At 35.8% G+C, this 24,622-nt stretch overlaps 1 protein-coding gene across 1 annotated transcript in view; it reads right to left on the bottom strand.

Moving 5' to 3' along the window:
• The window catches only part of USH2A (usherin), a 375,273-nt gene that overhangs the window by 237,009 nt on the left and 113,642 nt on the right, over nt 1-24,622 (bottom strand). The window contains exons 22-26 of the mRNA XM_036380788.1: nt 9,143-9,273; nt 3,255-3,381; nt 2,773-2,874; nt 1,287-1,475; nt 644-774 (exon numbers count right to left, since the gene is read on the bottom strand). Of these exons, the coding sequence (XP_036236681.1) occupies nt 644-774; nt 1,287-1,475; nt 2,773-2,874; nt 3,255-3,381; nt 9,143-9,273 (680 nt within the window). The remainder of the gene's footprint in view (nt 1-643; nt 775-1,286; nt 1,476-2,772; nt 2,875-3,254; nt 3,382-9,142; nt 9,274-24,622) is intronic.

Genomic DNA, 24,622 nt, shown 5'->3' with positions numbered 1-24,622 from the left:
ATAAACAGTTTTATTTCACAGACACCAAAAAGAAGGTTCATAGGCACTACCTCACAAATTTGCCTGATACAGGATTTGTGAAACTTCCTCTACAGTGTGGGAAAATGGTGACAAAGATGAGATGGAATTAAGCTAGAACTAACTAATTTCTGCCTGTTTCAAGTCTAAAGGAACAAAAAAATATGGATTATAAAAATAAACATATATCTTAAAGAGAAAGTTTTATGAGGAGACCAGACAATTTCTATCATGGCCATTTTGATTTATAATTTAATTCATTTTGTTTTAGTATGAGCACTAGGAAAATAGGTAAACTTTATGCTTTCCAAGAAATTAAGTGAAAGCTTTTAATACATGTATTTTATTCTCTTTTCTGATCACTTCTAATCCAGTTAAGACAATAACTCTGCTTTTCATACATTGATAGCTTTCTTATTTATGACATAACTTACAACAGTAACTTAACACTAAGCATCTCTTAAAGAATTTTGGCTCCATTATAGTGTGCTGTGCAAAGCATTTCAAAACTAGTAAGACATGAAAATAACTTATGGTTTGAAATTTCTTTCAGTGCTAGTTTTGCTTTTGTGGAGAAAACTTACAGGTCATGTTTGAATAGAGTTAATCATATTTTTGAACTTACTGCAAGATAATCTGGGCCATCTTTATTGTAAACAAACAAAAGCAACCCATTCAGTTGATCTGTTCTGAATTTGAATGAGATCTCAAATTCCAGTCCACCACTGAAAACACCCGAATGCAGCTCCAGGAACCCTTGAAAGAAGATGAATGCATAAATAAGTTTATCAAATAAGTAAATTGGTTCAAGAAATCAAAAGTAAAAATCTAGGTGCTACTTTATACTCTGACAGGAAGAACTCAGGCTTCAAAATTACAGTTCACAACTTTATCATTTAGCTTTGAGGACAGTTATCAATAATGTACTGCAAGAAACCAAACCAGTAAAGTATCCTAAATTTTTTTTACCTGGCTTTTTTCTGCTTTTTTTTTTTTTTGTTTATAGGCATCTTTATGTCCCTACAAAAGTTAAAATCCACCTTTCAGACACACATCCAATCTGCATATAGTTACAGCAGCACTATCTGCAATTCCTCTTACATTCAGCAACCTTCTGTCAGCCAAGAGACACAATTTTAAACCAATAGAAATAATGCTATATAGCTAAAGCTGCCTTGAAAAGAAGATCACTGCAACACTTTTGACACAACCACCTTCTCAATTACCTCAATAACAAATTTGGATAGAGCAATAGCACAGCAAACTACCTCTGCCAAGAAAATGTGCTCCTTTTGAGAGTCCAATGGGGCATCCTTCCCAAACATGGTAGACATTGTTTTGTTCTTCAGCGTCCTGCCAGTTCAAAGATTCCCAGTTCTCATAGGGAGTATGCACTTTTTTCAAAAATATGTCACTGAGACAGCCCACAAATCCTTTTTGGACTATTCTCTTCATCCCTGCAAAAAGGAAATTATTTTTTTAAGTCAAACACCTGCAACTAAACATAGGAATTAATTTATATGTTTTCTACGTGCTGTCCCTATCATATAAGTCCATGTGTGCATAGAAAACCAGCCATCAATCAGATCATAAAGCTGGCCTCCAAGCTAAATCCAGATTTCTGAATGGGTCTAATCACTAAAGACAGCACCTATTGCTGCGTAGCTGAAAAATACCAAACTTCTTGAGATTTTTGCGTACAGCTACTTTCAAATCAACAACATAAATCTACTCTATGAAAATCCAAAAAAGCTTTCTTTAAACAAAACAAGAATTCTGAAGAAAGGCACGCATGTGCTGAGTAGGAAGCAATAGGTGAGGCAGAGAAATACAGGTTTAGAGGCTTAATCGGGAAGTTTTTCCTTCCTTTCTTGTCTAAAACAAAAACCCAAAATCAACTACACATAGCTGCTATCTCTTCTTTATTACTGGGGGCAAAAATTCACATCTGTTTTTATAGGTGCCCTACTCTTAAATGGTATTGATATTCAGTCTCATTTTGAATATATAGCTGGGGTTTTTGAGAGAAGCATCCTGGATTACTTTGTGAACCAATGCTTTAGAAGAACAGATGCATGTATTTCTGGTTTTAGTGCAGTGAAATAAAGAAGGAAAGAGGAAGTTGAACTCCAGTGTACCCCACATCAAGTCAACTAGATTTCACGTCAGAGGCGGAAACACAAACTTAATAAAGAATCTGACTTTCAGATTAATATGAAAAAAACAGAATTCTGGATATGAAATCACTGAAAACAGCTGCTTGTATACTTACATAGAAAGTCACCTCTGCCATTTGATGGCAGTTTACACATTTGGCATATATACTAAATTTATGTATGAAAACTTATTGATTGTTTGAGAAGCCAGATATGATCCAGCTCCTCATAAATTCTATATCTGTAAAATACAGGTATATTCATACGCCTCTGAGATCAATGCAACAACTTCTGAAGGATACAAACTCACACCAAAAAGGCCAGCATGTTGTACCCCTGCATCAAACTGGGATATACAACCATGTGCTTAAGCTAATACAAACAATTCAAATTGGTATTTTGGAATGAATTTGTGAAACTGTATGTAAAACATACCCATAAGTTTCACACTCATACCAGTTCTGTGTACAAAATCCACTAAAATGTACACAGACCCCCAAAAGTGCTTTAATGCTGATGAAATCAACTATATAGAGATTTCAGTCTATCCCAAAAGATAAAATTTTAGAAACTGTACAGACTTATTTATCATACTTACCTTCATCCTTTCTTACAATAGTATACCCCTGTGGAAGTCCTCCCACAAAAACTCCCGTGCTCTCTCCAATAATGGTACTGCCACTAGTTGCTAAGGAAGAACCTGAACAAAATAATTTATTATTCACATATTCAGTGCTTTCAACAGATTTTCAAGTCAATAAAAAAATATTGGTATTTTATAAAGAGGCTAATGTGACAAAATAGTCTAAGAGTTTCATAATACATACCCAGGAATGTTTACAGCTCTATTTAACAACAGGAGATCAACACAATTATAAATTCACAAACACAAAAAGACTTAGTACTGAATTATCAAAGACTCACAGTGGAGAGATCCCTCAGATGAACAGTCAAACCAGTAATGACAAAACAGTCAGAAAATTGAGTGAATTTTTTTTCTGTATGAGTGAACATAGGTAGTGAAAAAGCAAGCGAACAATATCCTTAGTAATACCAAAGTTATTTAAATGAATTGATTACCTGTGTACTGCCCATCCACTGTGATGTTTCCCAGAGCTTGAATTCTTGTAGCAATTAGTTGATGCCAACTGTTATCATTATACACTTTTCCACCATCATTAGCTGGAGTGACTGCTACTGCAGATCCCTTTTTATTATAACAGAAGAATCTGATTTAGAATATTTTGAAGGCAATATTTAGAATAATATTTTACTCATTTATGACAATTTATAGCATATTACATCTAAAAATAAAGACAGCAGTCCTATGTTTAACTTCCTTTGGACTGCTGAATGATGTTTAGGACTTATTTAACCTTCTAAATTTAAACACTAAATTTAACCTTCTCAAATAATAAATAAAGGATCAAGCATCCAGTTCAGTGTCTATTAAAAACAGAAAATCCTGTGTAGTGCCCCCGATAAAGACAAGGATGAGGCACAAATTATTGAGGGTCATGTCACTCAGATTTTATATGTTTTATGCCTTTTTTTTTAATTATGTCTCTATTTAACTACTTCAAGGATTGCTGTGGCTGTGAAGTTTGATGGCCATGGTTCAATGTGTCATCCATGGAGAGCAGCTGCATATCAGGATTGTTAATTGCAGCACCTGTCCACATGAAGGGATCCAAAAGAGGGGTGCATGTGTAGCACAGTAGATGCACTTTCTCTCTATGTTAACCTCGTATCAAAAGCACTGAAATCTCTAGATGAGAAGGTACCATCCATTTTAGGGGGTAAAAGCTCATACCAAGAGATTCAGGAAAACAAAACAAAGCAAAAACACCCTCAAAACAAAATCTCAAACAAAAGACCCCAACCAAATATCAAACCAAACTAAACAAAAAAAGCCCCAAAAGGTAATTATTGAGGTTGCTTTTATGGTACAAGGGATGCTTGTAAAAATGTATTTAGATTTAAGGAGAATTTTTACTGATTTTAATAAACAAATAAAAATACAACACGAAGGGGTGAATTTAAGGACATCTATTACATATACAGAGAAATCTTTTCTAAATTGCTGAGTAAGGGGAGTGTAATATATGCAGTTACCAAACTAAAGCTCAAGAATGCAAAGAACCAAACAAAATATCACATAAATTAATATAATCATATAATAAAAATAGAATTAATATATTTAATGAATTTTCTTGATATTTATATCCAAACAATCATCTAACTTGTTAATAATTCCTATAAGATTGCCTTAGGACTTTATATCATTCTTAAACTATCTGGGAACTCAACATTATTCTGCTGAATTCACAAAAGAGAATTGTCTTGTACAGCAGGCAACAACTGATAGAAAAATGTTTCTTTATATAGGTACTGTGCTACAATCTCAACCACTGGAGTTACTTTATGGCTTCAAAAAACAATTTCCAAAAAGTACATAAATGAAAAATTTGGTTCCTTATAATTTGGGGGCCCAGCTTATAACTTTGCAGCAGCAAGCCAGACAGTTCAACAATTTTTTTTCCAGATCTTCTAGTATTACTTTTGGTCCAAGGATCTTAGAATTACACACATGGAGAAAAGCTGTTGATAGAAACAACCACCTATTTCGATTAATACTAAAACCCTCTTATTAAAATTTAGTATTCTGTCTTAAGTGATGTTCATCCATTAGAAATTGCATTTTGGCACACAGACTTATGAACCCAGAACGCATTCAACATTTAGCATCGGGGACTGTTACTGTGTGTCCTATGCATGAAAATATATATGCGATATGCACATCTGTACACAGTTAAAGAAAAAATGATTTCCTGTGAATATTTACAGCACGTTTCCAGCTCCATTCAGCCAACATCCTGGTACTGAGGAGGTTTGGAGAGCAGTCCCTCTGTCCCATAATAAGAACACAAAGCTATATATCCTTACATACTAATGGCACTTTTTCATATACTATTTTTTATTGTCTTCTCTCCTATTTCAACATTTTAATATTTTACAAACACACACATTTCATTATCGTAGTTTAATAATTAAAACCAGAACTGGTGTCATGCCCAATTAATGTGCCCTGGTAGCATGCCCATTAGTTTTTCCATTAGTGAATTCAACAATACTAATGGGATTACTAGCATGGGATGCTAATTGGGCGTGACATAAGAAACTGGCTTACTTCTTAGCATACCCTTGCTAATGATGAAATTAATGAGCATTTTATTAAATGCTGTCTCATCAAAGTGTACTTAGTTAGCGTTAAAATTGGTACAAACGATGCTGCATTCTAAAGATCAGGTGCCTGAATAAGTGGTTCTTCATGTTATGTTTGGCAACATTCTAGAGTATTAACAGTTTTATACATCAGAAACCACATTTATTTGTAACCAATTCAATCTGGGACCACACAAGCACACGTGCTAACCTGTACTTAATTTTGGAGGGAAGGAATGTAGAAGACAAAAAAAAGTGTTCAGAGTTCAGCATGTGCTGCACTGGAGAGGCCTTTTTACACTTTTTCCATAACTACCAGAGTCACTCTGGGATCACATTCAAACAGCCTGCTGTAAGATCGCTTGTCATGGATTTTGGAATTCACATATTTTGAAATCTGCATTATTTTGCTATGCCATACAATAAGTCTTAATGTTTGGTTGCTGTCAGTAATAACTGAGTAAATATAAATGATTCTGTCATACTGATGTTTACATTGAAAATCATCACAAATATGAATCTTCAGAGATACTGTCACAGGTGCCAAAGTCTGAATGCAACAACACTTGTCCCAATCAAGTTCTTTCAATGCTTGAACTCCTACTACTAAGAATGTGAACAAGTACTGATGTTTTGCCAGTGCCAAGGAGGAAGGTCTAGCTGGGACATATAGCCAGGTATTGTCTATCTTCCTTCCTTTTATTTTGTGGAATAAAAACCTCACCCTCAGAGTGTGCCTAATACTTTGGCCTCTCCATGACAAGAACAACAAACAAGGCAACACACACAAGGAAAGTATTTAGTGTTCCTCCTTTTTGCTGTAAAATTTAGTAAATGAATCATCTTCTAAAATGGAAGAGCTAGATACAATTCCCTCCACCCTGTGAGAAGAATCTCAGTCTATCCTCAGGCTGTCCTAATCACTTAGGAAAAAAGGTGCTCCATGTTGGGCTTATATTTCCACTGATTTCACTTGGTATAAGATGTTTAGTACTTCCCTGGGAAAAGAAGAAATTACCTGTAGCCACTGAAAGAAAACCATAAATTTAGCTGGAGTTGATTGTATAATTTAGGTGTAGATGTACAGACATCACGATAAGAAGAAAAATCCACAGACAGCTGAAGCTTTACAGAGACTCTGAGTTCAGAGGAAGCTCTATAGAAAAATTTGATTGTTCCAAAAAGACTAAGGGAAATATCTGTTTGCAAAAAAACCTTGTGCTTCCTGGACCATGGATAGTAACCCACAAAGAATGGCAGTAAAACAGTTAAGAAGGAAAAAAGAGCAGTTGCACAGCACAAAAGGGAGACAAAAAGGAACAGTCAGACAACAGCCAGATGAATGGTGGTGTACATGGAGCTCAGAGAAGTATGAATGGACACGAAGAAAAGGATTTGAAATTAACACTTAGCGAAGGAAGAAGCGAGGCTGCTGAAGGCTCCCCACCAGGAGGCTTGGCAGGACCATCCCCAGAGCAGACACAACAAAGAGAGAACGCGTGGCTGATCACGAGCGAAGATACGGCCCAGCATCCCGAAAGGGACTGAGGGTACAAATAATTAACCTGCCACAGGTCACAGCTGGAAGGGAGCACAGAATATTACACCACACTGCTGCAGATAAAAAGCTGCAGAGACACAATTGTCATCAAAAAGAGTGTTGGCAATTTCTCAGAGAAGAGCATAAAGGAAGGGCCATAAATGTTTACTGTATATGTCATGACTATAATTAAAGACAAGAATACCTATAACCTGGCTAAGACACCACTTCATGTCAATAAGAAGTAATTAAAGCATTTGCACACTAATGCAGACTGTGATGCACAAATGAAAGATGAAGAAATGCTTCTACAGTACAGGATATCTGACACTGTAGGAAAGGAATAGCAAATCATGGCTACAGAAAAAAAGAAACAAACTGACAAAAACAAAGAAACAAATGTAATGACAGTAAGGTAGCACAGCATATTAGGGATACAGAAGACTGAAATTTTTTGATAACTGAATTTTTAGAGGTAAAAGAAAAGGTTTCCACACAAAACACTTTGATGTAGGCCACTGTACCCTACTTTTGAACATGAGAATGTACAGGAATCTCTTCCACATTATTAATGAGAAATTAGAAAGTATTAGCTTTCAAGGAAGTAAATCAACTATTAAGACCTACACTGCTCCTGGATGCCTTGAATGACAGCTTTTTTTTTTTTTTCTCTAAACAGCAATTGAAGCACTGAAGCAGCACCATAGGCTATTTCATAAGAGGAAACTATTGAAGTGATGAGCCTAAAAATCAGCATGGAAGAGTTGCCTGATTCAAATGAAATAAAAAGATAAAGAAAGATACATTCATAAAGAAGTAATCTGTTAAAATTCAAGACAGTACCTGTTGAAAATATTACATGAACTGAGAAGCTCTAAGGACTGAATATAAGACCTGCTGGGGATTTTGCAGTTAAGAGACAGGTGAAAAAGGGGGAAAAATTAAAGCCCCAATGCAGCCACTCTTCCATCTCTCCCCCTTCCCATTCCCCCGATACTGTGGATCCAAACAAATAAAATATCTTCTAGGGAATGATTTCAACAACTTGACATAAAGCTACTTTAAAAGAAGCAAATCTGAAAGAAGGACTAGGAATACTATTTGAAGCATTAAAACGTCAATTGAAAGATAGCCACTCCAATTAACCATCAAACAACAACAGAAAAATCTAAATAAACCTCAGAAGACCTTCCAAAAGAAATAAAACTTTCCTTTCAGTTTAAAGAAGGCATAGGTGTAAGAGAGCAAAAATAGAACTAGTCTCTATTAAAATGTTTATGAGGACAATATTAACAACATTAAGCTGGGCCCCAAATCTGAAGTACACAATAAGATAAAGCCTGCGTGTAAATGCTGCAGAATTAATAGAAGTGTGTATCTTGGGCTTAGAAGCAGATTTAACATTTTCTAGCATTGGGATCACATACAAGCCTGCTTCTGTGCAGCACCTTGCTTCTTCTATAGGTGTTCCAAAGCTTAAGGGGATTTTCACTACTGCACAACACCTCCACATGGTCACAGAGTGACTGTGGCAGAGCTCAGGAGGCAAAGGTTAAGACTAGGTGAGAAAAATCTGATAATTATTTACAGTTTCTTGCATATTTATGAAATATAATTGAGGCCATAATGTTTTTTAATTCCATAAGGAGATTCAGTTTTGGGGTGCCCAGAAAACACAAAATATCCAAACAGAAATGCAAGGCATTGTGGCCTTACTTTTTATTTTGTTGCTATTTCTCTCATTTATATTTTTGCATAATGGTGTCATGCTGATCTCTATAGGGGAACAGTCTCAAGACGAGAGGCTTAAAAATAATTGACTAACATTATATAAACTTACTAACTAGTTCAAAACTTCGTTCTGCACAACTTTGAAATCTTGTTAGTTTAAGCTGTAGTGGTGTTTAGTGGCACTGACAAAAAACTTCACTCATAAAAATGCAGAAAAACCCATCTTTTATTGTGGCATACCCCACAAAAAATCAGCAAAGATTTAGTATTTCAGTTTTTCTCCCCTCAAAATCTCTAGTTACCTATGGGTTCTGAGAAGCAAGTTAGCTTGTATCAATTAAATTTAAAAAACAAACAAACAAAAACCAACCCAAAAACAAAACAAAACAAAAAATCCCCAAGGATAAGCATGTAAAAAGTACAAAGGTAAATGATATAAGCTACTTTTATAGGATCCTGTCTTTTGTTGTACCTGTGGATCAAAAAGAAAGTAAGGACGCCCACTCTTCAGCTGCAGTGCAATGTACTCCTCCTGGTTGCCAGGTGATGCAGAGAAAAAAATCAAACCATCAGGCTCCTGGGTTCTAAATTTCACTTTAATACCTGGTTAGAAAAAAGCAAATAGATGGTTAATGCCAAAAGTGGTTCTTGTAAGTTACAACAAAATTTACAAATAAAATATCATTTTAAAAACAGCAGCAACATTACAAAGCAAAATCATGGAAGTTCTGTTCACCTAAAACCCTTGCTACACATTGCAGGAGAAATTTTACTAATCCAGACTGAGGCAGCGCTTGAGAGAAATTTTTGTGAGCACTTATTCATCTCTAAAAAAAAAAGATATGCAATTGTGACTAATGTTGTTTAGTAACTTCTTTCTTAGGAAAACATAATTCAGATATTAGCATACTATTTTAAAAGTTGATGTGGATTTTCATTTGTCACTTAACATTTCTGTAGGTAAAACAGAAATGAGGTTTCTGCATGCAAGGATTTGAACAAAGAATAGTAGGGTTTTGGTTCCAAAAGATATATGTATGTGGTTACATGTAAATTTTACATATATTATTTTATAAACATCATATCTAAGTGCACAAAGAACACATGGAAAAGAAAATAGTTTTCCAACAAAAATTGGAAATATCCAAAGGAGTAATGGATGAACTATGCTTCATTAAGGGCTTTCCAGATCATTATCAATAGTCCTCCATTTAGTTTCTGATAAAATCCCTGAGTGTGTGGTAGAGCCATGCTTTTCCTGTACCAATTTTTTGCAAAGGGAACTGAAAAGGCAGTAATAGCAACACCCACCTATTCTATACACTTCCATGACATTTCTGTATAAGGTGCTTTACAGAACAAGGTAAGTAACTGGGTTTTACCCAACTTTATCAAACTATCTAGTATTTTCCTTACTTTATGACAGGCAGAAAACAATAAATTACTAAAGATTTTATTGCAGACAGCACCTATATTAAAAAAAATAAAACTCATAATTCTGACACACATTCATATTAGATTATGCTTGTACCTGAAAGGAATATCCTTTGGCCTCTCTACCTAATTGCCTCCAATGTTTTCATGTAAATAACATGATGCAGTCACAGACACAAAGCAATGAGAATCAGTGCTGCTATTGAAAAACCTGCAAAAAGCAGTTGCACACAAGTAGCTCCTGCACATGAAAAAACTCAGCCAACAGTGTCTCTAGTTAAAGAAAAGCACAGCTTTGCCCGGCTCAGAAATGAGCTCTTGCAATACTGTGAGCTTCCAGGTACTTCCAGCTGCGGTATCTGCTGGAGAGGCTGAGACTGATGGCCTCTAATCCCAGCAATGGGGAGCACAGTTAATTTAACAAGCTGCCAGTATTTTTATGAAGCTGCCAAAAGACATTTCTGAAGACCAGAGGTTCCCTCCTCACACCTGATGCAGAAGGACTAACACAAACAAAATAATTTAGTTTCTGCAAAAACAACATACATTCTTTTATAGAATGGTGTTATATTGTACATATACATTCTTGTGTTATTGATATTGTGTTATTTATAGTATTGTGTTATATTGTACATATACATTCTTGTGTTATATATTGTACACATACATTCTTGTAATATTGTGTTAGAAAATATAAATTAAATGGCTCAAAGCAGCAAAATTGCAGTAATTACAGAAGTTTTCAACTGTTATGCAGAAGCCTTCTTTTTCTTTGGATATTGAAGAATCCTGCTTGTAGAGAGGCTACAGCTTTATAGAAATTATTGATGAGTCAGGAGCCGTTATTTTCTTCTAAATTAATTTGCCAACTATTAAAGAATTAAGAAAAGGACTTCATCCCTTTAAGCTCAAGAGTCCTTGGAATTTCTCATGAGATAAGGAAGTTCAATATTAATAATTTCTCATGTTTCTAGAAGTGACTACAAGAGAGAAACCAAATAGTAAGAAAACTTCTGCCCCACAGACAATATTTTCACTGCACGATAAAAAACTTGTGAAATTAATATTTTTCACAAGAACACAGTAATTAATGCTGGACCTCCAGGTCAATACAAAGCATACCCAAAAGCCCATTCAGACTTGTAGCAACTACATGCATGCCATTTTTCTCTTTTAGTGGCACAGAACACTGGAAATGGATTTACTTCATTTGGACAGAGAAATCTTTCCTTCCAACATCTGAGAAGTTTCACAGAACTTGAAAAACACATTGTATTACCAAATAAATTTTCTTTTTTTTTTTCATACCTAGGGGGAGGGTGAGACATTTTTCAAGTTTCTCAAAGACTCGTGTCTTTTATTTCAAAATGCATGTCTAAAATCTTAATTTCAATGTTAAATATAACATATAAATAGAAACATAAATAAAGCAGTGACATTACGATTACTTCTGTAATTTGTCATATACAGAAACTGCATCTCAGCCACACTACTCATGCTACTAAATCTTGGATGGAAAACATGACCATCTGTGGGGCATAGTAGGAAGGTACTTTTAACCAACTGAAACTTGAACTGAAACTCAAGAATTCACCTAACATGCTTGCTTGTGTGACACAAATCATTGTTCCACAAGAACTTATTATTTCTGGGATAAAAACCAACAGGAAACTCTACTACAAATTAAACATTTATGTATGTCATTCAAATAAATTCTTTCATTCCATTTCAAATTATAGTTGCAATTGGAGAAGCTGTCAGAATTCCTTTAATTATAAATAAAGAAACTTATTTAATTTCCGTAATTGAATTTCTTTAATTATAATGGCATTGTACAAAAAATAATACCAGCATTGTGTATAGTGAACATAAAAGATGAAAAGAAGACTACAGAGTAATAAAAAGGACAAGTAAAATAAATTAGCAATTATTAGCACTAGTGTTTTCAAATATCCCAAATTGTATTAGGGCAGACTAACCTTCTGTCAGGATCTACATACTTTCAATTTATGCAGCAGTAGATTGGGACTGGAATTCTGTCCTAGTTTCAAAGATGGCACACCCAGGTTAGAATGGGAATGAGACTGTGAAACATGACCAATGCAGGCATTTTCAAAGGCATCCAAATGAGATGCAACATCAGCACATTACCCTGCAAGGGACACAGCTCTAAGAGTCCCTTTCAGGAACAGGCTGACATTACAAGTAAAATTATATAATATTACTCTAATTTTTGATGTGCCAGAACACAAAAATTTCTTTTTTTGTCCAATAAAGAAAATGCATATGGTGGGATTTTTCTTCCCCCTTTTTGCTTCCCTTATGCAAGTTTAGCAAGGCTCAGAATTTCAGCAGCATTTCACATTCAGACTACCTGGATTCAGATTCTTCTAGCACATTTCAGTATGATTTACAAGACCAGCACAAAAGTATTTAAGAGGCAGAAATGTGCTCTTGAGATGCTGACTGCATTTCTGGCAAGTTTACAGAGCACATGGGATTATTTTGAGTTTAGAAGAAACAGTTGGCAGTCAGCAGGAAAATAATAAATTAGAACAGCTCCTAGATTAGCATAACATATACTAATAATTTATAATTATTACAGCAATAAAATTCATTTCTGACTAATGCAAAAACCCTTTTTTCTTGCAAAATAAAAAGTTTAAAATAGGTTTCATTTGAACAAGAAATCATTCACTCAGAATATAAGGGTAACAACTTGCTGTAACATATCTTTCCAAATGAACTGAACTGAGTTTAGTTTTCCTAAAAAAAAAGGTTTTTAAAAAGTCAAAAACATTTCAAAATACAAAAACATTTTAGAGTCCTCAAAAATTGTGTTTTGACTTTTTGGTGAAGAGTAGAGGGGAGAATGTAGGCAGAGAGCCAAGACAATTGAAATCATCTTTTGCAAAACCACTTGAGAGATTTCAGCAAAGTAACCTACTTAAAAATTAATCTTGTCCCAACCATTCAGCAAAAAATACCTGTAAAGTACCTTTCTCTAAAACTAGATATTCAGCGTTGAAAATAGCTAAAAAGTAGAAGTTATTATAGTCATTAAATACAAAGAAATTATCTACAAAAGTCTCAAGACCCTTCACCAAAACTTACATATAACCACATGAACAACTCTACTCAAAAGTACTAAGAATAGTCAAATAAATAGATTTCCAACCTTGTCAGTGATCAGTTTTAGCTTAATTTTCATAAATACATCAAATCCCAACCCATATGAGCAAGATAGATAATAGCAGGAATAATACCTCAGCATATTATGGATAATTTCCTTGCAAACTTAGGAAGAAAATAAATGGAAAAGAGCATACATTACAACTGGAAAAATAAAAAGGAAGAAATCTGCCAAATACCTTGAAAATCAAAAAGCAATTTCAAAAATAAGTTTTGCATAATCTATGAAGCACATCCATTTCCAGTGAATTTTTCCCAAAATTGTACAATTGTAGGAACATAATTTGCATTTCCATTTTACTTATATTGTTATAGGAAATGGTTTCAATAATTATATAATTGCACATTCTAATGAACAGAAAATTGTTGGCAAAGAAAGTGATCACTTTATGCTCACTGAGAGCCTTATTTGTGCATAATGACAGCGAAAATGAATAGAAATTGTATATAAAATTTTGACGACAGCATTAGGCTCTCAGTAGTCCCTTCAGGATGACAAACCTTAAGTGTTTATTTACTATTAAGACTGTATACAAATGCTCTTGCCTAATCAAAATACATTTTTCCATAGAAATTATGAACCAAAATTTGTTTTTAACTGGGAAGGGGAGAGATGGAGAGTAAAAAATCTCAGTTGCTATGCACCTCAATAGCATTTTGTTGCTATTCTCTCTGTGAGAGTGATACCTCATGTCATCACAATAGCTAAAAGAGACAATTATTTTTTTATATATAAGAAAACACTCCTGTAGGGAAAAAAATTAAAAGGAAGACTTAACAAAAACTGATCAGTTTTCAAAGCAGCTTCACTTAATAGATAGTGGAATTGGAAGAAAAGAAGAAACTCAGAAGAGACTTCCCTGGACATACTTATGAAGATCCTCTGCTGAATACAAGGACTTCTCCACACTTTGTGTTGGCCTATAGCTTCCTGGATTTTATTGAGAGAAGAAGACAGGAGGTCTTCTTCCCAAAGCTGTGCAAGACCTGTTGCTGTTTTTCATACAGGATCGGGCTTCATTTTTTACTGTTACCTAATGTGTCCAAAAACGTTTTCAAAGCGCATCATCACTAACATTACACTAAGTTAGTCATTCCATTGATGAAGTAAATCCACTTCATTTTTAAGCTGCTTTAGTTTTTTATTAGAAATATAAAATATATATTTAAAACCCACATACATATGTAGATATCATATGTACACACATGTATATATTTGTATAAACTCACATACATAAAGTTCCTAAACTTTTTCCTAAACTGTAACTGGAGCCCCTTGTCTTTTTTGATCACAGTAAAACCAAGAGAATCTAAAAATCCATGGTTTCTAAATTAGACTGTACAAAAGCCCTGTATTTGAAAAAGTGTAACTTTATTCAGAATGACTCAACATGAAGAATTTTTTTTAGGTATTCTTAGTACATCAAACTGCCAAAAAGCTAAATCAAACTAAAATGTTGAGCAAGCATAAACACAGAGTATGGTGAGTGAATGAAAGGAGAAAACATGCAACACTCTTTGTGGAAACCAATTCTCAAGCAAAACTCCAAATCCTCTTGAAAAGATCTGAGTGTTTCTTTTACACTAAAATGACTAATTTGATACCTGTTTTTTCTTATTTTGCTTGCTACCCCATTATACCCACTACTGGTAAAACAAACAGGACATTTTAGCTTTAATCTTCTTACTACATAACCCAAATAACTTCAGTCATGTTTGCATTAATGCTGCATTAATCATGTTGTTGCGTATTAATGAGTTTTCGGGCTATGCTAATTACTGTCATAGATTCTGCAGCAGCCCATTAAATATACAAATTACAGAATTAAAGAGCCAGAGCTCTTCATGATTAATCTTTAAATGGAGAAAAACTAATGATGTCTGTACAAAGTTTCCCTCCACTTTTGGCTGACTGAGCCCAATGAACAATCAATTAGATTATTTGAAGAATAAGAATACTGTTCATACTAAAAGATATGTTATGCTGTTATTCTATGCAGAAGATACACATTTGTAAGTCTCCATCAAATGCATTTCTGTAGCATATTCCAGGCTTTAAGGTCTCCCAAAGTGTTGCATGGGGAAAAAACTTATGGATACTCCAATTCATTACTCCATACTCATAGGAATCTGCTGGTTCCATATGAATACAGTAAATCAATCTTCTCCTTTTAGCAAGGACACAAGTCCTGCTACTCCCCAGTAGAAAAGATTTACAGCAAACCTTGGTGAAAAGAAAGCCAAGATAAGTTTAAAGTCATTTGATAAGATTTGATGTATTAGTAGCACTTTATCCCCTCACTAACAGAGTGATGCTTTGTCAGGAATAGTGCAATACCTAGTGGTTAAATCAAGAGATTCAGAATTAGGAGACCTTGGGTCTGTACTCAGCCAATGACTGGGGCATGTCACCTGAGAGCCATCATTTAAAACACCTTCCTTCCATATTCCTCCTTCCTGAAGAACAGTGGCCAATATAGCTTGTGTAAGGTTCTATAATGCTTGAAAAATTCATTACTGTTTTGTCCTCCACATCCTAACACACAGATAAAATCAGCAAAACGCCCACATGTATTCAGAAAAGTTACCTAGAGACTAGGCATTTACTGACATTTGAGAGACACTAATACTTCCAAAAGAGGGGATTAGTTCAGCTTCCTCCAAACACTGCACACTATGCAGAACATCACAAGACTTCTGGAAAGAGCAAATTCTCAATCTGTAGTAATATTATGCTGCACATCAGTAGGTGCAGTTCAGAATTAACTGGCTTTTCCAGGCCTGTTCTATCACTTTTTTATACCATGAAAAAATAAATAAACTCTACTTTATACATTAAAGGATTTATATTTATACAAAGTAATTCTTTAAGAAAAAACTAATCTGCTCAGGGCAAGATTGATCATGGAATGAGAATATTTTCATATGAATTGAAAAAGACTGGTTTACTAGAATTAGTGAACAAGGAAGAGGATGTAATACAAACATTTGAGATTGCTTAGGGAAGGCAGTTAGGAAGCAGAGAAGCTGTCCAACATACACTCAACACATAAACAAGACCATTTAAGGGAAGTAAAAAGAGCACTTAAGGGAAGTAAAAAGAAAATTTAAAGAAAACGTGGCTTTTCACAGGTACTTTACAACTTTCTCAGTGAAAATAGAAACTTAATTCAGACAACTTTAGATAACATATTGGCACATGTTATCTAAGAATTTGGCAAGACCCGAAAGCAACTGGTTAGTCTGCCTACCTGGATTTATCTAAACAAAAAAATGAAGGCCTCACAAAAACATATGAGCGATCAGGGTGAAACCAGATAGGAAGATGCAGGTGATGCCATTATCTGTGAGCATCCTCTGTCATTAGAGTCAACAGCCAGCTCTTTACACAGTCTTTTAAGCAATACTATCATTAAAGAAATTAGTGACCTGCCTCGAATTCATTTATTAAGCCAGTCTACGTACAGAATTCATAACTGTTCTCCACTATGTACACTGGGAAAGCATACAATGAGCATGCCTTCCAACCAGCACCACCTTCTCAAAGCACAGATACCAGAGGAGAAATAAAACTCTAATTTTGAAACTCACAGAATCAAATGCTGCTTGGTGTGAGGATCAGCTGCAAGTTTGTTTCTGTGTTGCTCAATACTGCAGTGAAATATGAACAAAGAGGAAACATCAGTCCAAATTTCACTTAATGCTCTCTTTGATGTTGATGCCCACCAAGCAGAATCTGAGAAAATTTTACTCAAACATGAACTCTCTCAAACATTTTAAATTATTTATTTTTATTTATTCACTTTTTGAAGCCTAGAAAAGTTCAAAAGACACTGATTTTGTTAGAAAAGGAAGAAAATAGTTTCTAGGAGTACGAATCCTTTATGAGCAATTTCATTAATTCACAGGTTGATATTTAAAGAATGGAAACAGAGGAAAGCATTCATCTTCATTTTAACATAAATTCTTTAGAGAAAGAACTGTATTCTGTTACCCATATGTGAATTAGTGCATAAAAAAGGTCATCTTATGCAACAAGGGTAAGGTGGCAGAGGCTTCTAGGTGTTAATGCAATGCAAATCATAATTACTAGAAATATGATGACAAGAAGAATCACTTCAAAGATTTACAACAGTGCAATCTATAAAAGGTCAACATCACAGTGAAATCAGAAATGAGCTGGAGGTCAGTAGTTGTAAATAGCACTTCAATTATAAGTCTTTAGTTAGTATTTCCAGCAGTAGTACAAATGTAACACTGCACAGATAGTAACTTAACTGATCAAGGGAAGAGTTAGATTACAACTGAGTAAAATGTAAATACATCAAAATTAAAGTCAGTGTAATGATCTGAAACACAGCAAATGCAGACAACCATGCACTAGCCAAGGCAGAATCCATCACAGCATCTCAGAAGCTGAAAGCACAATAATGTGGAAATTCTGCAGCAAGTGAGGAGCATTATTGATTAGACAGTGTATATAAGGAACAGAATAATAACTAAAATAAGCTGATGAGTGTCTGGAGGAATACTAGAGGACTAAAATGGAAATGTAACAAGGAGGAAAAAAACCAGAAAAACTTACAGACAGAAATACAACACCACAGAGCAAACACTCAGCAAAAAGTATAGATTAAAGTTACAAACTCAGCAACAAATGCTACTCATGGTAGAACTGAGAATAAAAAAGCTAACATATTCAAGTTAATGCAGCAATTTAAGGTAAAGCAGCAAACTGCAACAAAACTACCAAATTAAGAATTAACTGCAAGGAATATATAATATTTTCATCTAGTTGTATTTGCAGCAGTATTTCCCTTGAGTATTCTTCACACAATACCCTTTTCCAGAGGAAGCTTAAAAGTGGTTTTCTTTGTAGGGACTAAGCTCAGAAAAGGATTTCAATGGAATGATCAGGTGCAAGCTTTATGTATGGATATATAGGTAGCTGTGAGGGTTCTCTCATTGCCTTCTAAGCTATTTACCATCTAATGGAAGTACACCTTGAGCGTGCAGCAAGTCCTGCTTTGGAAGTGTTAATAATATTGCCTTACATTTTGTTCTGTTACACCTGTGCCTCTGTACACAGGAACTGCACACCCCGTGAATTAAGTGTTTTATGGGGTTTGGCATGAAATGCTCACTGAAAACATATCCAAACACTTTGTAGCAATTATGCAGAACATTTTACTTAAAATATGATCTGGAGCTACCCAACCACTGTCTGCAATACCTTAGTTTCAGTGGAAAGCACAGGCCTTACAGATTAGGACAGAACAGAAATAGAAAACTTCAGCCCAACCTCTCCTGTGCTGAACACGTAGATGATGGCATTTTTCACTCTTGGATTCAGATACTAGGTGAAGTCAGTTAATTCATGATGTAGTTCTGGAACATCAGAACAAAGTACATCTGGTCCTTTTCAGTGTAAACTCCTTTTCATTCTAGTGTTAGGGCCTTGCCTAGATTACTGGTCTCTATCAAGGTTTAATTATGTCCTTAATATGAATTTCAGAATAGACAAGAGTCTGTATCTACTTAACCAGGAAAAAGATCTACTGACTTCAGTGAGAAACCTACCTGAGGCAGAGTTTATTTTACATTTGCTTTGAATTGTTTAAATTCATGAGAGGAATGCAAAATAAATTCTAAACCAGAAGACTGCTAAAATATAATCTACACAAAAAATAAGAGATGCAAGTTGGAAAGTTGTTACCAAATTCAAGTCTCAAAAGCAGGAAATTCTGCTGAACAAGGGTAATATGCAGGATATGCAAGGGAAGCTGCAGCTGAAGTACGTGAGAAAAGAAAAAGCCAAAGGTATGCAATTTACCTTTCCTTTCACAGAACATTTCTTGTGGACCATTTAAGTTAGCACCACTTTGGGAAGTGTGACTTCATAGCTGATTTTGTAGTATTTGTAGTTGTACTTTGAACTGGTTTTAGGCTATTATTTTTATCTTTGCCTTGAATGATTTATGTATATTTCATTACCTGGTTATGATTTGCAACTTGTACTAACACAGTTCTGCTCACCTCTAGTCCACTTCCGCCCTCACCTTGGTCCAACTATTTGTGCAATTTTTTGCCCCTCTCCTCTGCCCATCTCCTCTCTTCTTTGACCTTACCTACCCTACTTTATGTCCATTTCTGCCCTTCTGCTCTATTCTCTGTCCTTTCCTTTTGCACTGTTTGTTTCTCCTTCTTCCCCATTCACCTCCCCCCATATTTTCTGCTGTTCTGTCTGCCCAGCTCCATCTGCCTTTCTTAGACCTTCTCCATCCTTCCCTGACCTCCTCCATTATTTGTAATCCTGAAAGATAGCCTTGGCCCTGCTGTCTTTAAATGATCATGTGAAGGCAAGAAAGCCAACAGGATAAAGCCAACATATGGGGCTGTTACTGCAAAAGTTAACTACTATGCACTATCCAGAATATAAACAGAGGAAAGTGCTGCATTGAGAAGCTAAGAAATCTAGTCATCTTCTGTTAGAAACTACTTCAGCATATGTGTGATCCCTGTTTACTCTCCCTAATGTTTCTCAGTGCACAGAAGGAAGATTTTGTCATAGATACAGCACTCACAATCCCTGAACTGGATTTGAAAATAGAACTGGGGAGGGAGGGAGGGAGGGAGGGAGGGAGGGAGGGAGGGAGGGAGGGAGGGAGGGAGGGAGGGAGGGAGGGAGGGAGGGAGGGAGGGAGGGAGGGAGGGAGGGAGGGAGGGAGGGAGGGAGGGAGGGAGGGAGGGAGGGAGGGAGGAACCACCTGTAAGTAGTTCTGCAGCATTGGCTGCTGTTTCCACTTCCTTTTCATTTGTTGGAAAGCCATGGCCCAATATACAGCCCCAGTAATTGAACAGGGGATTTTATATTATTTATCATATGTTAAGATCATATCCACCAAATTCACCAACATACTCTGCTCTGCCAAGCTTCTATACAGAGTGTGCCATAGAAAATATGACCCAGTGCAGTAAGCCAGCTGTGGAGGTTGTGTCACCAATTTGTAGTCTGGCATATTCCCAAGAACCAAACCCCTGTACTCATAGTAAGCATTAAACACATACAGAAGCATGAAACAGAACTAGCATGGCAATGAAATCACATTTATCTTCAGCTGAATATTCACACAGTATGAAATATTTCAGAGTGATAAATACAACCCAAACCCTCCCTCTGCCCTGGTTTTTATGAAAGCACTCTGGTGGTATGCAGTGGACATGGAAAAGCTCCTATGCTGCATCCAGCAAACCAGCTAATGTGATCAATACACATTGCAGGGGACAGATATAACCAGGTGCTCTGTCCTGTGTGCAGTCACCAACCTGGAAAAGCAGGGTGGTACACAATAATGCTGGCAGTAATGGAATACAGAGGTAACACCCTCCTCCTACCCAGGTGGTGGAGACGCTCCGCAGAGGAGGATTAGAACTGAGATTTTCACCACATGTCCAGATGCAAGTAAGAGCCAATTGGTTTGGTGTTTCAGTGCTTTTCCCTGTATGGTAAGGAGTTCATGATTTTCTCATGGATATAATCAATACTCAAAGGAAATTAGGTTTATTACTAAATACTGAACTACACCTGTTGGTACATACCACAGGGCAGACTACTGTCAACTTTTTTCCTAATACAAAACAGACATGTAAAGATTTAACATTCAACTGATTTTATTAATCTAAATAAAAAGAGATAAGGCCAATACTGAAAATCCTCTCTTTTAATTTCTTCACATAGCATGATGTCATTTAACCTCCATATATTATGATATTTTCAGGCAGGTATTGATTGAGTCTATGTCATCTTTTCAGAATTTTTAATTCCTTAAGGGATTCTTGAATTAAAGACCTCATTGCTATAGACTGCCTTTGAGTTGGCTTTTACATTATTACTTAAAACTTGAGTGATTACGGAACCAATAACTAATTCAGAATTATGGCAATAAGGAAATTTCTCCTCTTCTGCAAAACTCACTGTAATTTTTTCTTTCTCTCCCTTTTTCTCAAAATATAAGGCTTACTGCAACAGAAAAAATCATTATTGATTACAACACTGTAATAGATTAAATTAAAAAGTGGGTGATTGGGCATATAACATTATTAGGAAGTATGAGAGTTTATATTATTTTGTTTCCAGTGTGATCACTTTGCCACTTGCAATGTCTCACAGGAAGATACACATAAAAAAAGAGGAGCAATCTTTTCTCATGTGCTGTAAAAAGCCACCTTTTTTCCTATCCCTTGTGTTGCCTGAGGATTCAGATGACACCAGCTTGATTAACTCACTGATTATTTTAAAGTTTTGCTTGTGATCCTAGAGCAGTGTAAGGGATATGGGAAAAAATATGGCATCGTTAGCAATGCAAAATCCCTGATTTATAGATGCTCTTTAAAGGACTACATAAAAAGAAAGGCTAAAAGGCTGAATTCTGCAACTGCAGTAGCAAGGAATGCCCAGCACAGAATGGCAGAGCCACAGAAGAGGCAAAGGCTCCCAAAGAGCATGTGTGCCTCAGCTGTGTCAGAGTAGGGCTTCCACCAACAGGACCTTGGGTAATCCACACCCCAAACTGCTGGGAAAGGCTGCAGTGGACTGGCAAGGCTGCAACCTTACAGCCAGCTCAGCCCTGTCCCACAGTCAGAGCTCTGGGGAGAGGCTGCTTGGGACCTCTTAATGCATTTCCTCCCAAAACATGCAGTAGCAACCCCGAGGCTCTTAGGGGTAGGAGGATTTCAGGAGAACTGGGCATTTCCATCTTAAAGCAGCCTTGAGCCTGGCCATTTCTCAGGCTGGCTGTGGCTGGTGGTCACTTTGCAATTCTGCAGGAGTACTGTGCTGCCCTGATTTCCACCTCTGACATTTCCCTGGCCCTTTCCCGCCTATGTGAAAGGCAGAAGGTCTGGCATAAAACCAATTATGCAGTCTTTGCTTCATCCAGGATTCCCATTCAACTCATTTTTCCCCTTAGTGCATGCAGTTCGGTAGCATAACAAAGTTTACACAGGAAAACTCAATTTTTTTTTGAAAATTAATGAAGCTAACGTGACAATTTAACATGAGTTTGGAATAAGCAGCTTGAATTGCCATATTTCAATCTCTGAACAGGAACAATTTGGAAGAGAAAAAATACAAAACAAATGAAAGAAATATTAAAGACTACTAAAGGAGGAAATCAAATAGGAGAAACAACTAATTTTGAAAGCTGAGTGCAGAGGCGGTGCTTTTATAACAAACTTAATATTTTAAAAATAATGAACAAAACTTTCAAAAAGTAATAAATAAATGCAGAAATCTTTTGTAAAGGAACTCACTCTGAGCAGGGCCAAAACTTCTGTGGGAAGGATTACTTTCATCCCAAGACAAAACTTTCTCTTCCTTCTACAAGTCCTCTCAGTGGTAGACATTCTCAAAAAGACTTATTGCTCACATGCTCCTTGAATCTTCCCAACAAGGTTTCACCCTGGTTCTACAATTCGCTTCATAACTTGTTTCTGGATAAAAAAATATTACCTGGGATGGTTGCACCTCTCAGTCTAGCCTTCATTTTGTTCATCCCATTATGAGGGCTGATAGGAACAGAGACTGTAATTTGTGTAAATAGATTCCCCCTCCTCCCTCCTTGTCTCTGTAGCAAGTCACTGAACAACTTGAAAATGAATAAAGTAAAATCCCCTAAGGGCTAAAACTCCACTACACCAAAATTCCCATTATTTACTACTGAAGGGAATGCATTCTGTTCGTGATAACCCATCTACCGGTGAAGTTTTGTTTTTAGTAAATCAAGAAACTTTTGAAGTAAACCAGAATAAAAGAGCATTATTAATGCTCTTAATTATTATTAATGCTCACCAAGCCTGAAAACAAAAATGAATAAAAGACAAAAATTCTATCTTAAAATGTGATACTATTTATTATTGAGCTTGTTTTTTCCTTTATTCAGGAGAATACCTGAGGACATATTCCACTCCAAGTATCAGTTTTTATAACTCTAACCACCCTAGAATTACACTAATTAAAATTTAGGCATGTAAACATGATCAGAACAAATAATTTAAAGCAGATAGGCTTAGATATAAAGTATCAGGCAAAACCAGATTATTTCTTCTTTTTTTCTTTTTTTTTTCCTCCCTGAGGTAGACAGCACGTTCTTTTCTGAACTCTGCAAGAATATCATTCTGTATAGCACCAAAGAATGCCATCGGTATAATAACCATGACTCTGAAAATTAAAGAATAGAACAGCAAGATATTTTTGTAGTTCACCATCTTGTTCAGTATTGGAAAATATTTTGTGCTACATTTACTTTCTTGACCAGCATTGCATAGATTTCATAGGACAACAGAGGAGAAGTCTGTTATCCTAATAATAAAACACCCAAAGCACTCTATAAAAATATGGCAAACAAAAGAAAAAACTCTTTTGCAATAACTATAATAAGTACATTATCAGTTGCAGAAAGCACTGGAAGAATTTTGAATTATATAATGGCTTGGGTTGGAAGGGACCCTTTAAGGTCACCTTGTCAAACCCTGCCTGCAATGAGCAGGGACATCTTCAACTAGATCAGGTTGCTCAAAGCCACATCCAAACTGATCCTCAATGTTTCCAGGGATGGGGCAAACATAGCATCTCTGGGCAATCTGTGCCAGTGTTTCCCCAGCCTCATTGTAAACAACTTCCTTAAAAATAGTCTAAATCTACCCTCTTTTAGTTAAAAAACATTACCCATTGTCCTATATAGACCAGTAAGGAAAAGTGGAGCTGCACAGCAGAAAATGCAGAAATCTTGAGTTAGTGCAGCCAACACACTTTTCAGAGAATAGCCTTGTTTTATAAACTAAATCATAATCAGAGAGAGAGAGCAAACAATCATTTCTTAGCAAGATAAAGATAGGACTTAAATAGCAGCACATGTAACAGGTTAGTTTAATAAATAGGACGGTGCAAAACCATAGAGCACTATATGAGTAATGATCAATGTTTAAAATCAATGCTCTTGCAAATTGAAGCCAATGCAAAGGGGCTAACACCAGGGTAAGGTGATCCGGTTGATATATTTTGGATCTGCTGAAATAAATCCATTTATAGGAGCATTTGCAGGATGACTAAGTTAAAAGAGCACTGCAACAGTCAGGCCTGGCTAAGGGAACGCCTCCTCCTACTGTCAATATTTCAAACTGATAAAGAGCTGACCAAGTGCAATCAGCACCGTGATGAATAAAAGAAAGCTTGGGACCATTAACATTAATGGGACTTGCGTGACTAAATGCTCATATATTGTTCTGAAAATTTACCCGATGGACCAAGAGATCTTTTTTCTTTGCT

This window comes from Molothrus ater, chromosome 3 (assembly GCF_012460135.2).
Source record: "Molothrus ater isolate BHLD 08-10-18 breed brown headed cowbird chromosome 3, BPBGC_Mater_1.1, whole genome shotgun sequence".
In the NCBI taxonomy this organism is placed as follows: Eukaryota; Metazoa; Chordata; class Aves; order Passeriformes; family Icteridae; genus Molothrus; species Molothrus ater.
The sequence above is the reverse complement of the archived record's forward strand: the minus strand, read 5'-3'. Positions and strand labels throughout refer to the sequence as shown.